The sequence below is a fragment of the Trichoderma gamsii genome (assembly GCF_001481775.2).
Source record: "Trichoderma gamsii strain T6085 chromosome Unknown Scaffold_28.2, whole genome shotgun sequence".
In the NCBI taxonomy this organism is placed as follows: domain Eukaryota; kingdom Fungi; phylum Ascomycota; class Sordariomycetes; order Hypocreales; family Hypocreaceae; genus Trichoderma; species Trichoderma gamsii.
In genome coordinates this window covers 164,419-176,656 of record NW_020171365.1, presented here as the reverse complement: position 1 = coordinate 176,656, position 12,238 = coordinate 164,419, and the positions used below count along the sequence as shown (strand labels likewise).

General features: G+C 51.0%; 4 protein-coding genes across 4 annotated transcripts; 2 read left to right on the top strand and 2 right to left on the bottom strand.

Annotated features, from left to right (window-relative positions):
• Positions 1-2,863: 2,863 nt before the first annotated feature.
• On the bottom strand, positions 2,864-4,933 carry TGAM01_v207514 (hypothetical protein; the record flags this gene model as incomplete). The annotated part of the gene is made up of 2 exons (XM_018805547.1): positions 2,864-4,602; positions 4,675-4,933. The coding sequence occupies 2 exons, from the start codon at positions 4,931-4,933 to the stop codon at positions 2,864-2,866; spliced, it is 1,998 nt and encodes a 665-aa protein (XP_018661207.1).
• Positions 4,934-5,979: 1,046 nt separating this feature from the next.
• Positions 5,980-6,984, top strand: TGAM01_v207513 (hypothetical protein; the record flags this gene model as incomplete). Its single annotated transcript, XM_018805546.1, has 1 exon — positions 5,980-6,984. The coding sequence occupies one exon, from the start codon at positions 5,980-5,982 to the stop codon at positions 6,982-6,984; it is 1,005 nt and encodes a 334-aa protein (XP_018661206.1).
• Positions 6,985-7,550: 566 nt separating this feature from the next.
• TGAM01_v207512 (hypothetical protein) lies at positions 7,551-8,975 on the top strand (the record flags this gene model as incomplete). Its single annotated transcript, XM_018805545.1, has 2 exons — positions 7,551-8,613; positions 8,671-8,975. 2 exons carry the CDS (start codon positions 7,551-7,553, stop codon positions 8,973-8,975), a joined length of 1,368 nt encoding a protein of 455 aa, XP_018661205.1.
• Positions 8,976-9,182: 207 nt separating this feature from the next.
• TGAM01_v207511 (hypothetical protein) lies at positions 9,183-10,903 on the bottom strand (the record flags this gene model as incomplete). Its single annotated transcript, XM_018805544.1, has 2 exons — positions 9,183-10,407; positions 10,473-10,903. The coding sequence occupies 2 exons, from the start codon at positions 10,901-10,903 to the stop codon at positions 9,183-9,185; spliced, it is 1,656 nt and encodes a 551-aa protein (XP_018661204.1).
• Between the last annotated feature and the right edge of the window lie 1,335 nt (positions 10,904-12,238).

The following is a 12,238-nucleotide window of genomic DNA, read 5'->3' as shown; positions in this document are numbered from 1 at the left end:
CATTTGCCGTCCTGTGGGTAGCAATGCCGATAACAAGAGAGTTTTTGCGGAGATGGCACGCAACGTGCTCCGTACTTGATACTCCATATATCGGCAGGGTAGCGGCAAACAGCTCCCCTTTGCATTTCCGACTCTAGCCAAGCGAGGGGGTTTTCGGTGTGTGTACCGCATGGTTAGGGGAGATTCTGCAGGTCGCAAATAGCAGGTATACCCTCAGCAAGATGTCTTGGAACAAGAAGAATGATGTCAGTATCGCAATATCCTCGAGGTGTCTCTAGTTAGCATGTACGGCTTGGTGAGTCTATAAATATGCATATTCGGCATGCAGTCATGTCCCCGTTTCGGATCCGACCACCAATCAATCAAGCGCCTCGCAGCTCGTTGGCTACAAGTACTTCTATCAGGCGGATGGTATCGAACCCCTCGTTCTTATGGAAAAACAACTCGCAGAATCAAGCTGTGTGATCCGAGCTGTGTGATCCCAGCACGCAGAGATATACTGCATATCTGCAACGCTATTTACATGTGAAGACATCAAAATTCTCAGACGTGCTTTGTGTTGATGCTTGCTTGCTCCCTGACTGAGCTCCGGATAGCTGGGTCCAAACAACGCCAGTGCCGCAAAAAGTGCCAGGCGTTCAAAATCTCACCCGCAGCGTCAGCCAGATCTACCTAAGCTTCTAGCAGTATACAAGACTAGTTGAAAGGCGCATGTGGTCTCACCAGCTAGACTAGACTGCTGGTAGTATCCGATCGCTCTCGCACTGGGCCGGCAATCAACCCGACTTTTTCGCTGCAGCTCGCTGTGGGCCATCGGCCGGAACGAACAACTTCCATGTGTCGGCGGCGCGTCCTGCATCATACCTTGGGCCTGGGTCTGGCACCGCCAATTCATGTTGACGGGGCGCTTGACGATGATGGCACCACACCGTTGCTACTACTCCCGGGGCATACTATCTTGTACTGTAGGTATTAGCCTAAGTTGCGCCCTTCTGCTTTTGGGCAAACCATCGTATGATAGCGCAGCGCTGGGGCATGTTTGGGCTAGCAAAGCAACATGGAAATGGCGTTTGAGGCGAGCATATCCCTACATCACTGCGGCATGCTCAACCTGTGCCAAGTCTGCTGCTAACTGTGCATATCTCTTGTTGACAGGACAGGCTCTTCGGACTAGTAGTTGCAGTACGGAGGATAGTAAATGGCTCAATGCACTAAACCAAAACTCCCTCTCCCTTGCTCCGCGCAACAGGAAAAAGACTGTCCTCGCTAGGCCTTGCTTGGGCTAATGAGCTTCAGCTGCCAAGCGCCCATGCAGTTGTGGCAGCTTTACGCTTTACATAGTACCGCCCATTCTGGAACAAAATGGCTGACAGAAGGGGCGGGCAGAACGCAGTAACCCATCTCTGGCATAGGGCCATTCGGCAGGAGATTCTGTTCCTATTCTAGAGACTCTCTGTGAACTTCCCTCTAGACTATAGACAATGGGGGCTGAGATAGGACATACCTTCGCGCGCCAGGGGTGTTTCTGGTAACGGTTTCTACAAGGGATTGCCTCTGGTGACTGCTCTGGTGAGCCTGTTCATGCCTCTAAAAGGCTGACGGAGCCGGGAAAAGCTTTTTACACCCTGTTACAAGGGGAAAAAACGTCACCAGGAAACGGGGTGGCGCCCGAAGGTAGTTGGGAAGACGGGAGAAGGGTTGTTTGAGTGACAATTTTAGTAAATGTGCATTTTGAATACATGTACATGTACTTGCCTGTAGCTCCTTGATTTGACGATAGTTCTCCCTGTCGTTTGCAATTTTCTTACCCTACACTTGCTGCCATTACTCCAGCGATATTGCCTGTGCGGCTGCCAACATCAAGCCTTTCTTGCAAGATAGGCACTCCAATAAGCTAGAAATGTTATTATTTCTTGTCGCGAGAAGAAGCTTACAAAAAAGGGTTTCATCTTTAATCCACCTTGAATGTGGACGAGACTATGAAGAACAGTAGTACATATTACCAAGATATACATACACCCAACTCAGCTTCTTAGTAGGTACCTATAAGAAGTTCTTGTATAGGAAGGATAACAAATGGGACTGAAGAAATACTACTACACTGTAGAGATATGAATCTGCAGGCATGTTGACAATGTACATGTATACAGCTGTATATTGGAGGAAACCTGGCTCTATTCAACGAGACATGACGTCAAACAACACATAGGTACGCTTTAGGATTCTATCATTAATAATTCTCTCAAATCAAAACTGATGAACGAGAAGCAGCAGGAAGGAGTTTATGATGAAAAATGAAGCAGCATATAGAGTGTGCTATTGCACGTAAATTCGGCTTGTAGACTTAGGCAAAAGTAGGATCCCACAACCTTGTGTGAGATACGTAATCAGAGGCATGTATATAAGTCAACAACTTGGCTAGAAGGGAGTTTCATATCACAGGGCTAATAGCTCTACTATGCGAAACTAGGGAGAGAAAAGTTATAATTTGAGAGTAGAGGGTGTGACTTGTCTGGCTGGCCAAATAGCTGGGCAGTTGACAGAGACATATAAATGGCTTGGCTGAGTACAGCTCTAGAAGTATATCAAATGCTAATGTCCGCTAAAAGTGTTCATAAAGGCAAGCAAATCTGCCGTTGGAATGTAGTACATATATAAAGGTGTTTATTTTTTGTGACTTTTGCTGCCTAGAGAAGTAATGTCTTTATGTATTATACCAATTACCACTACTGCCATTATAGAAGATCCTGCCATGTATTCCAACACTGTCTTCGCCCAATGTATTTCGCTATCTCGTCCACCATCTTCATGTATCGCTCCACAGCTCATCAAACACAGATCCATCGGAAAACCAGAGAGAAGTCTACTCCTCCAAGATATGTGGTTCAAGCACCACTCTCGCTGTCGGTGGAACGCACGGTCCCAACGTGTCCATCCGATTCGCCTTGCGTCCAATATGCCTCCCTCCAGCACCGTCCATACGGTTGTTCAAGTATATATGCTGATCTCTCAACGGCTGCTGCCCCGCGACCAGGGCCCCAAACTCATTCGGATTGTAAATCGGCATTAGCCGATGCGTCGGGTAAAAGCGACCTCGAATAGACTGTTCCTTAAACACCACGTTGTCCTTGACGAGCACCCAGCACCACTGCCGGCTCTGCGTGACCTGGGTACGCCACCGGATCTCGTCTTGCATGGCGAGTGGGAGCTTATCCTTTTCATCGTCAATGACGGTGCCAGCCACGCCGGGCCCCTTTGCCAGCTGGTAGATTGGTCCACGAAAGAAGATTGAGCCAGGATAGTCTGCACTAGTAAATATATGCAGCAAACCCATCACCGTGGTCAGGCTGGAGTTGGCCTCTGCCCCTGCCATTTTCACCCGCACGGTGTCGCCGATTTCGAGACGCTCGGCACCGAAGAAACATCCGAAATATGACACGGCCTTGCCGGTAGGATCGTCGCCACGGCGAGTCCAGAGGGAATGGGAAAAGTCGACTTTCGACGCGGCCATCTTGGAGGCGTCTAGATTGAGAAGGTCTCGACGAACAGAGTTATTGCCAGCAGATTGAAACAAGTTTTCCCACGGAATCTCATCGAATATTTTGTCTTTGAGCTCTGCAATGTCAACAGAGGGTACACTATAGCAGTAGAAAGGCCGCAAATCGGCCTCAATCTTTGAGACATTGACCTGAGGAACCGTGGCGTGGCCCAAAGGCAGTAAATCAAACACCATCCCATTAGGGGTGTTGTTAGGGGGCGAAGCAATAATCCCAAGGCGCCAGGTATTGCCTGTCTGATACCATACCAGCTCTCCAGCTCGGAAAAGCAATGAGCCCTTAAGTGACCATTGTATAGCCTGAGGTTTTGGTTGCTGAGCTGCCTGTTGTTGGTTCGTCTGCTGCGGAACCAGCTGCTGCTGAAGTGTCTGCTGCTGAAGTGTCTGCTGGGCCGGCTGCAGCTGGAGCGGTGTAGGCGCTGCAGCTGCAGGAACAGGCACTGGAGTTGAAGGATTGGTAACAGCTAAGGGAGGTGGCTGGGATGACGTCGGTTGCAAAACCTGGGTGGGTTGAGCCGACTGTATCGGCTCTCGCGGTTGAATAGGCGTGGGTATTGGTACAGGAGTCTGCTGGATGGATTTTTGCTGTGCCGGCTGCAGAGGCTGCTGGCCTCCTTGAGGATGAGGCGTAATATTGGGCGGTCTGTAGGATGATTGACCGGGGATGGGGGGTAACGGAACGGGCGTCTGCTTGACCGGCCTCTCAAGTTTGTCGGCCCTCACTGAAGACTGGTCGGCTGGGGCTTGAATAGGAGGTGGAATCGGAGAATGACCCGGGACAGGGATCGAGCCTTGAGTTAGACTTTGGCTGATCGCTTGCTCTTCCGGAGCATACGAAGCCTTTGAAGGAGCGGGTATGTTGCAATGAACACAGCAGCAATCGCCGTAGTCTTTGGATGCCGATAGCAGCCATATTAAATGGACACCGAACTCCTGTGGGCTTTTGAATAGCTTTGACTTGGTAGGGTATCCAGAAACCCAAAGATGCTTGGATTTCTCATATAGCCAATACCGTTGTGGAAAGTTCACGTACCACGGGTTTCCCTCTGCATAAAAAATCCATTAGGCTGTGTCCTGGTGGCATCATCATACTTTCTTCGCTTGGGCGAACAACTCACCATCTGGATTGGGGGATAGCTCCTGTTTCAGCAGAATCCCCAGCTTTATCCGCCACTCTACAAATCTTGGGTCGTCTTCGGCCAACCTCGTCATCTGTGGTTTTGTGCGCGGAGTTTTGTCTGCAGCAGCAGCTTCCTTGGCTGGCTTCTTCGCAGCGTTGGCGGCTGGCGCTGGTGTTGTCACCGGCCAATATCCTGGCCCGGTGTCTGCTCCATCGCTTCTTGCAATGCGGATCACATCAAAATCTTTGGTGTCCATGACTTCTAACCTGTGATAGCGCCCGTCTCACTCGCCCCAGACGAGCTGACGATGTTCTGCCTCCCTCACGACCACACACCACACGTGGGTCACGAGACTCCTTGATTCGAGGTGGACTTTAAAGAAGTTGTATATCTCATACAAGTACCTTAGCTAAGGAGAATAGACGTAGATGATTGTGCAGTTGTTGTCCGAACAGATGTTTGCCAATTCGAATAGCTCAAGGGGCGCGCTGTTGGGTCGTCCTCGAATGAAGAAGAATACTGGAAGATATTTCAAAGAATTGCTCTAAGCGTGATTCATAAAAAGAATGGCGTCTCAATGAGATGATTGATAGTCTTCGCTTGCAAGGCGTTTTTGTGCCTCGATACCACGAAGGATTTTAATAGATTGACTATTTGCTCTGTTTTGACGCAATGATGAATTGACTGCTTCTAACGACAAAGCCGACGTGTAGCGGTTGGCCAGTGAGATTGGATGACTCATCAGACTGTGGCGCAGTCGTTAAATGCAAACATGTACCAAATTTCATGAAGTGTCAATCTCCAATCAAACACAACTATCAAAGATGTTTTCAATTGAGCGATATTGGCAAGAAGATTACTATCCATATCAAGATTAATGATGCCAATTGGTTGAATCGCTTCCACTTGAATATGCCATGTACCGGTTCGAGACCTGGGGATATGTAAAAGTACCTATATGGGCGATGACTGAAAGCACCCTCTGTTCATTATTCTTTGGTTTCAAACATCTTGTTGGTTAAACCTTTTCTTGTAATTAATCGGCAAGACGGCCCTGAGAAATTGAATCATTGACTTGAGATATGGGATCACCCGCGCTTGTAACTGCTGCTGCCCTCTGCTCTGAAAATCAAGCCACGCACCGCCACAGCTCATTAATGAGAGCAACGCGTGCACGCGTTTTTGCGATAATGGCCACCGATAAGAATCTCAAAGCTCTTCCAACATCACGACATTTCGCTGAAGCTTATTCAATTGGGAAAATACATCTTGTAAATAATACGAGCCAGAGACTACAGATACATGGAGCCTCCAGCCAACTATGGTCACGGCAATAGAGCCTTTCTCCAGGCCCTCCTTGCTAGAGGCACATTAACGTATCCAGAGGCACGGCCTATAATTGCAGCCATCATCAATGCCGATAACGCAAAGAATCCCAACAGCGAGGAATGCAGGCCTGATCAGATATCAGAAGACATCTTTCTAAAGTACATCGACAAAGCTTCTAGTGCGGTGTCTTTGTTTGATTATGAGATCCGGAGCACGCAGCATCAGGCGACCAAAGAGAGAATCTTTGCTCTCGTAAACACCACCTCTGACCCCCAAACTCAGCTGGCCACAATCTACAGTCCAGAAGAGCTGTCATTTATAAAAAGAGTTCTCGATGCCATATTTGAGAAATTCAACCGGCCCCGCATGGAGTCGCTTTGTATTACCGAAATGCAAGCCATCAAGCTGGCGAGGCCACCACGCAGAGAAAGCCAAGGAGGAGAAGAACAGCAATCACAAGCCCCGATAGATAGAGGGCTAAAGCACAGCGAAGTGGAAACTGTTCTCGAAAGTCTGGTGGAAGGCGGTTGGTTTGAGATTAGCAGGGAAGGATTCTACTCGCTCTCACCCCGCGCACTCATGGAACTTCGCCCGTGGCTGGTCGACATGTACAACGATGCAGATGCCGAGCCAAACGACTGGCAAAGGATCAAGTTCTGTGAGGCCTGCAAAGAGATTGTGACTTGGGGGCTCAGATGCTCAGACCCTGACTGCACCCTCCGACTGCACGATATCTGCCAAGAAGCCTTTTGGAGGTCACGACGAGGAACGATTTGTCCCAAATGCTCTCGGGAATGGACTGGGGATCATTATGTGGGAGAGAGAGCCATCACAATGACTGAGGCGTATCAAAGAGGCCGAAGACGAAGCGGTGGCCATAGAAACACGCTGGTGGACGATGTCATTCGCGAGCAGGGGGCTGAGGAAGAGAGCGAGGGCGAAGAAGCGGGAGGAGAGGAAGACGAGGAAGAGGAATAATTATATGATGGATCTGAAAAGCATTGGTAACGAGATGAGATTATTTTTGTTGCGACATGTACACCTAGGTAGGTACAGAGAATCGGGCATACCAAGGATGGACGGGAAAACTAGCATGACTACTATTTACAAAGGATACCCCAGAATAATGCTGCTGCTATTCAGCTAAGAATATTAAATGTTGCATTCGCAGTGTCGTTTCAGTATAAGGTTTAGGTGATCTTAAGATTTACACTGTACCTGAGTACCCCATTTTTTGCCATGTGCTCAGCGTAATGGGCACCCTTGGATCTTGAGATGCGCCGCGGCTTTGATTGGTTAAAGCTTTAAGGGCTGCATTCAATGACATCACTCGCACGATGGTTCTTTCGCCGCCATCACATGCACGTGTCGATTTCTTAAGACATGTTAGATTCCAAAATCACAAAGACGGGCTCCCTCCGGACTTTATTCTTACCTCAAACACCTAAATACGGCGCAGCCATCCGCTCAACAAACAACCTCTGCCTAGCCTACCAAATCGCTGCTATTCAACCTTACTATTACGCGACCGAGACAAGCCAAGGATGTTGGAATACTTTTCTTACAAAAAGTTCAAAAAGAACAAGGAAGAAAAGGATGTAAAGGAAGCCAAGAAAGACGATGGCATAGCAGAAGCAGATGGGAACAAGCCCTTTGCAAAGAATGAGGAGGCCAAGACAGACGAGAACCACGACTCATCGACCTCAGAGCCTCATACTGACCAGGCCGTCCTGAAGCCTGAAGACGAGCGCTTCCTCGAGGAACTCCTCGCGCAGGACACCGATGGCTCTCCGCCGCCGCTGCCCCCGCGCATCTACACCTACGATGTAGATTGGCACTCTGGCGACGAAGCCTCCATCGCCGAGTCAAAGAAGACCACTGATGATGAGAAAGAGGACGCTGGAAAAACCGCCAAAAAGGAAGACGAGTCTGCGAAACCCGCCGAGAAAACAGACAAGGCAAAGGACAAGGAAAAGGAAAAGGTAGAGAAGAAGCCCAACAGACTGTCGCTTCTTTTCACACGAGGTAAAAAGCTTGCGGGAATGGAAACCCCAAATTCCAGCGACTCCCTCAAGCCAGACACTGAAGACGTCCCTCCTAAAGAAGCCGAGCGCGAGAAGAAGGACCTCACCCGTGTCCTTGACCGCCTCAGCCTCTCCGCCCAAAATAACAAAGTCGTCTCCGAGTCCAAAGACTCGTCCGATCTCCTCCAGCGATTCACACAGGTCTTCAAGGACCTCGTCAACGGCGTGCCCACCGCCTACGACGACCTCACCAAGCTGATCGAGGACCGCGACGGCTCCATCAACAAGCTTTTTGAGAAGCTGCCCGGGTCGCTCAAGAGGCTTGTCACGCAGCTTCCCGATAAGCTGACCACTACGCTGGCTCCCGAACTTTTGGCTGCTGCGGCGGAGAGCCAGGGCATCAAGGTCGTTGAGGGCGGCATGAAGGGGACGGCGAAGAGGATGCTCATGGGGCAGAATCTGGCCGACTTGGTGAAGAAGCCAGGCGTCATTGTTAGTATGCTGAAGGCAATTGTGGAGGTCCTCAAGTCGAGATGGCCGGCGTTTATCGGCATGAACGTCATTTGGAGTGTTGCGCTAAGCTGTGAGTACCTTGTCGCTTCTTTGCAATATTGTGTATAGAGCTAATATGATTGCGCAGTGCTGCTTGTTGTGCTCTGGTACTGCTACAAGCGCGGTCGCGAGGAACGAATGCTTCGTGAAACCGAAGAATCTGAAGCTGGACCTAGCATTGAGGCCGATAGTCATCGATTTGAGGAGCTCTCGGACGACTCTAACGGCGAAGAATCCGGACAGAAACATTCAGAGGCCGCAGAGGCCGCAGAGGTCATACCAGTAATCGTCACGTCTCCGGGTGGGCAACAAAGAGCATCACCGGCGCCGGAAGGAGCTTCGACGCCAGCAATGCCGCGGCTAGATGCTTCTGAAGAGCAGAATCGCTCTTGAGGGATGCGGCTTACTTTTCACTCTAATGGTTGAACGATACACTGTTTAATGAAATGGATATGATATGACGACACGAAGTTTTGGTAATAGTATTAGTATTGTAGTTTTGCTTTCCTGTAATCTTCTGCAAATGGGTATCTCATGTTATGCTAGGTTCCAGTGATGTAGTTATTTACCTGTTAATGATTAATGCAGCATCCGTCTAAATCAGTCATCTTGTACCAGTTCCTTAATCTCTTCCCTGCCAGGCGCCATGACTACATCTTTGCTCTTCTCGCCAGCTCCCGTCTGATTCGTAGCACCGCCGCCGTCTTCCATCCAAAAGTCCACTTCATCGATGATATCGTACACAACGTCCTCCGCAATCTGTTCCTGGTAACGCTCAATGACGGCATGCAGGGAGTATTTGTTGAGCCCGTCGGGCTGGATCATGTCCACTTCGCCATTGGTAGAATCGTAATCCGCTGGCGGGTACCAGAAATCTGGTCCAAAGTTGACTTCCACGGCGCCACCCCTGAATACGCTCACGGCGGGATAGTATCCTAGCATGCCGTCATCGAGGCCTTCCCGGGCGCCGACTTGGGGCATTGGTTTTGACGCGGGAGGGAGAAACCCCAGGAGATTCTCGAAAGGTGTTCCCATTAGCACGCCGTTTTTGTAGACTCTGATGTATGACTCGGGGAGGGTGCGCAAGGCAGGCGAAGGATGTGTTGGGCTGGGAGCGTCCGTGGAAGAGCTTGCTGATACCGCCGGCGATGGATTCATAAGATCTTCTAGCTCTTTGGTGGTATGGTATTCGATCTTCTCAAAATAAGTATGCGCCTTGAAACGGATCGGCACTCGGTCTCGTACGACGTTGGCGGCTTCTGCGGTTGGCGGCGGTGGTTCATCGGCAGCATCTACAGCAGGGTTGTAGTGTCCTGCCATGATTTTCCTATGTAAATGCTCTGAAGGCAGCTGAATCTCGAGGCCAATGACATCGCCTTCCCGTATGCCCTCTCCAGGAGGAAAGAATTCCTTCGGCCGGGACATAAAGACCTTCTCGCCAGCTACATCTCGAATACCATAGCTGTAAGCATCGAAGCCAACAGGGGCATCAAGCGATGCTTCTCGTCTGGCCCAACCCATGCGCACGTGTCGGCCGCCAACAGGCTTTGCGTCGCCGTCCTTTGGCTGCTGTATGCCCTGTGTAACTCTGCACTCCCAGTACCACCTCCCTTCGCGTACGGCTACATTGGCCCTCGCCATTCGAAACCCTTTATCAGTAGTGACCTGTCGGCCAGATTTGTCGAAAAAGACGTGCGTTGCGGCATCCTCGAAGCTCATTCTCGGTCCGAATGGCTCTGGTTCTGTTTGTCGATAGTATAGTGTTGCAGGAAATAGAGGGTCGGCAATGCAAGGGGTATAGCGAAAGTTTTTCTTGTTGAAAACACTTTTTGTTTATGAGTGATTAGTGGATTGGTTGGTGTAGAAGCTTGGAGAAGTAGAGAGTCTTACTGATCAGACGTTTCCATGAATTCAATTGCCTGTCCGTCAGGCCCATCGATCTGATGATGCAGCGTCATCACAGGCCCACGAGCAGGGTCAAAGTCCGACAACTTTGGCGGCGCCAGCTTATACCGGAGAGGTCTGTTCTCGCTCGGCTCGGGCTCGCGTCCAGCCTTGGGGTCTGGAGTGGCGGGATTGCTATCGCCGCCTTTGGCCTCGCGCTTCTTGAGGGTGTCCTTCTTTGCCCTGACGGGCTTGGAGCGCCCCGACTGCGACGCATCGTCGGCATGTTGAGCTTCGGATGAGGGCTTGACGTCTGGATTCAGCGGCGACGGCACGGCGGGACTGTGGCCCTCGTCAAAGGCGCGCTTCTGAGGGATGGACGAGAGGGACGCGGTGGGGGTGAGCTCTCGCTTGGGGCTCTCGACGTCTGAAGCCATCCTTGGACGATGGAAGAGATCTAGGCCTTTAGACGGAGATGAAAATGATGGGTTGTGGATGTGTGATTGCAATTGGCAGCTATGTTACGAGATATCGGTAGTAGTTGTGGGAGATTCTGAGTATCTGTTGGTCTGCTTGCTGGTGGAGCTAGAGACACACGATGCCTCAGAATCGCAGCTCTAGCATCTTCGTATCGATTGCAGCATGCCAGCCGCGTTATCTTATCGGTCTAATCGCGTCAATTTGGCTCAGGCCACAAACGGCCTAGCCTTGCCGATGGCCGACGCAGTGTGGCTGCCCCTTGTTTGCACAGCCGCAGCCAATGGGAGGCGGACAATTGTAAGCAGACTGGTCCAGGCAACCGTATAGCGGTCGCGCCATTGGCTACCTGCCACAGACAGTGGGCTGGCGGCGGGCTCGCGGTGGGTTTGCAGTGGGTTTGGCCGCTGTTGGGGGACCCTTCGGGACCTTTTTGCATGCTGAAGTGACGCTTCCAGGCCTCGATGTAGCGCGCCAGTCACGCCAGTAACCCAGGCTGCGGCGCTTCTTGGATGCCACCTACGACTTCTTACGTGGTGTCCAGATGATTTATTCCCGACCAAGAAGTCCGTCTGCTCGCTTGGCATCGCCGACATCTGGACGGCCTCACCGCTGCTCGCGCATCCATTGACCTCCCGGCAGAAAGGCCGCGAGACTGCAAGGCTTCCTTCGGTCCAACATCTTCCTCGTCGCTCTTCGGCCTGGCCAGGGTCCCACCAGCATTGGGCTTTGGCTGATCTGGAGAGATTCAAACAGAGATCGGGGGGCCACTTTACAGAGTACATGCAGCACAAACTAAGACTCGGCATGCAGCTCGAGTCTGGCCCGGAAAAGTGATCAAAAGACCAAACAAGCGAACAACGACAGAGCCCGAACCACTCTCCAGCGTCTGGCATCGAATCACAGCGCTTCGCATCGCCCTGCCTCATCTCGTCTCGCTTCCAGAAGCGCCCCGCCCCCCAAAAATCCATCCACGCCCTGGACGCCTGCCTGGTTGTCTGATTTTCCAGACTTCTGGAGTCATTCTATCCCACTGTATTATCATTGCCCAGCATCTAAATCGCCGCTGCAGACGCCTGCGCTGCCTCTCCCGAGCACTCGGCCGAGCCTGTGGTCTCTTGATTCGTCTTTCTGGCCCCCATCGGGACCATCCCTGATACTCGTTTTCCTTGGCCTCTTGTCTCCTGACTGCTCGGATTCGGCACAACGTGGCTGCCGGCCCATTAGCAAGCAACAGCAAGCATCAACACCATCAACCATCGTCGGCTGCCGAATCTATCTGTCGGTTTTCGGTG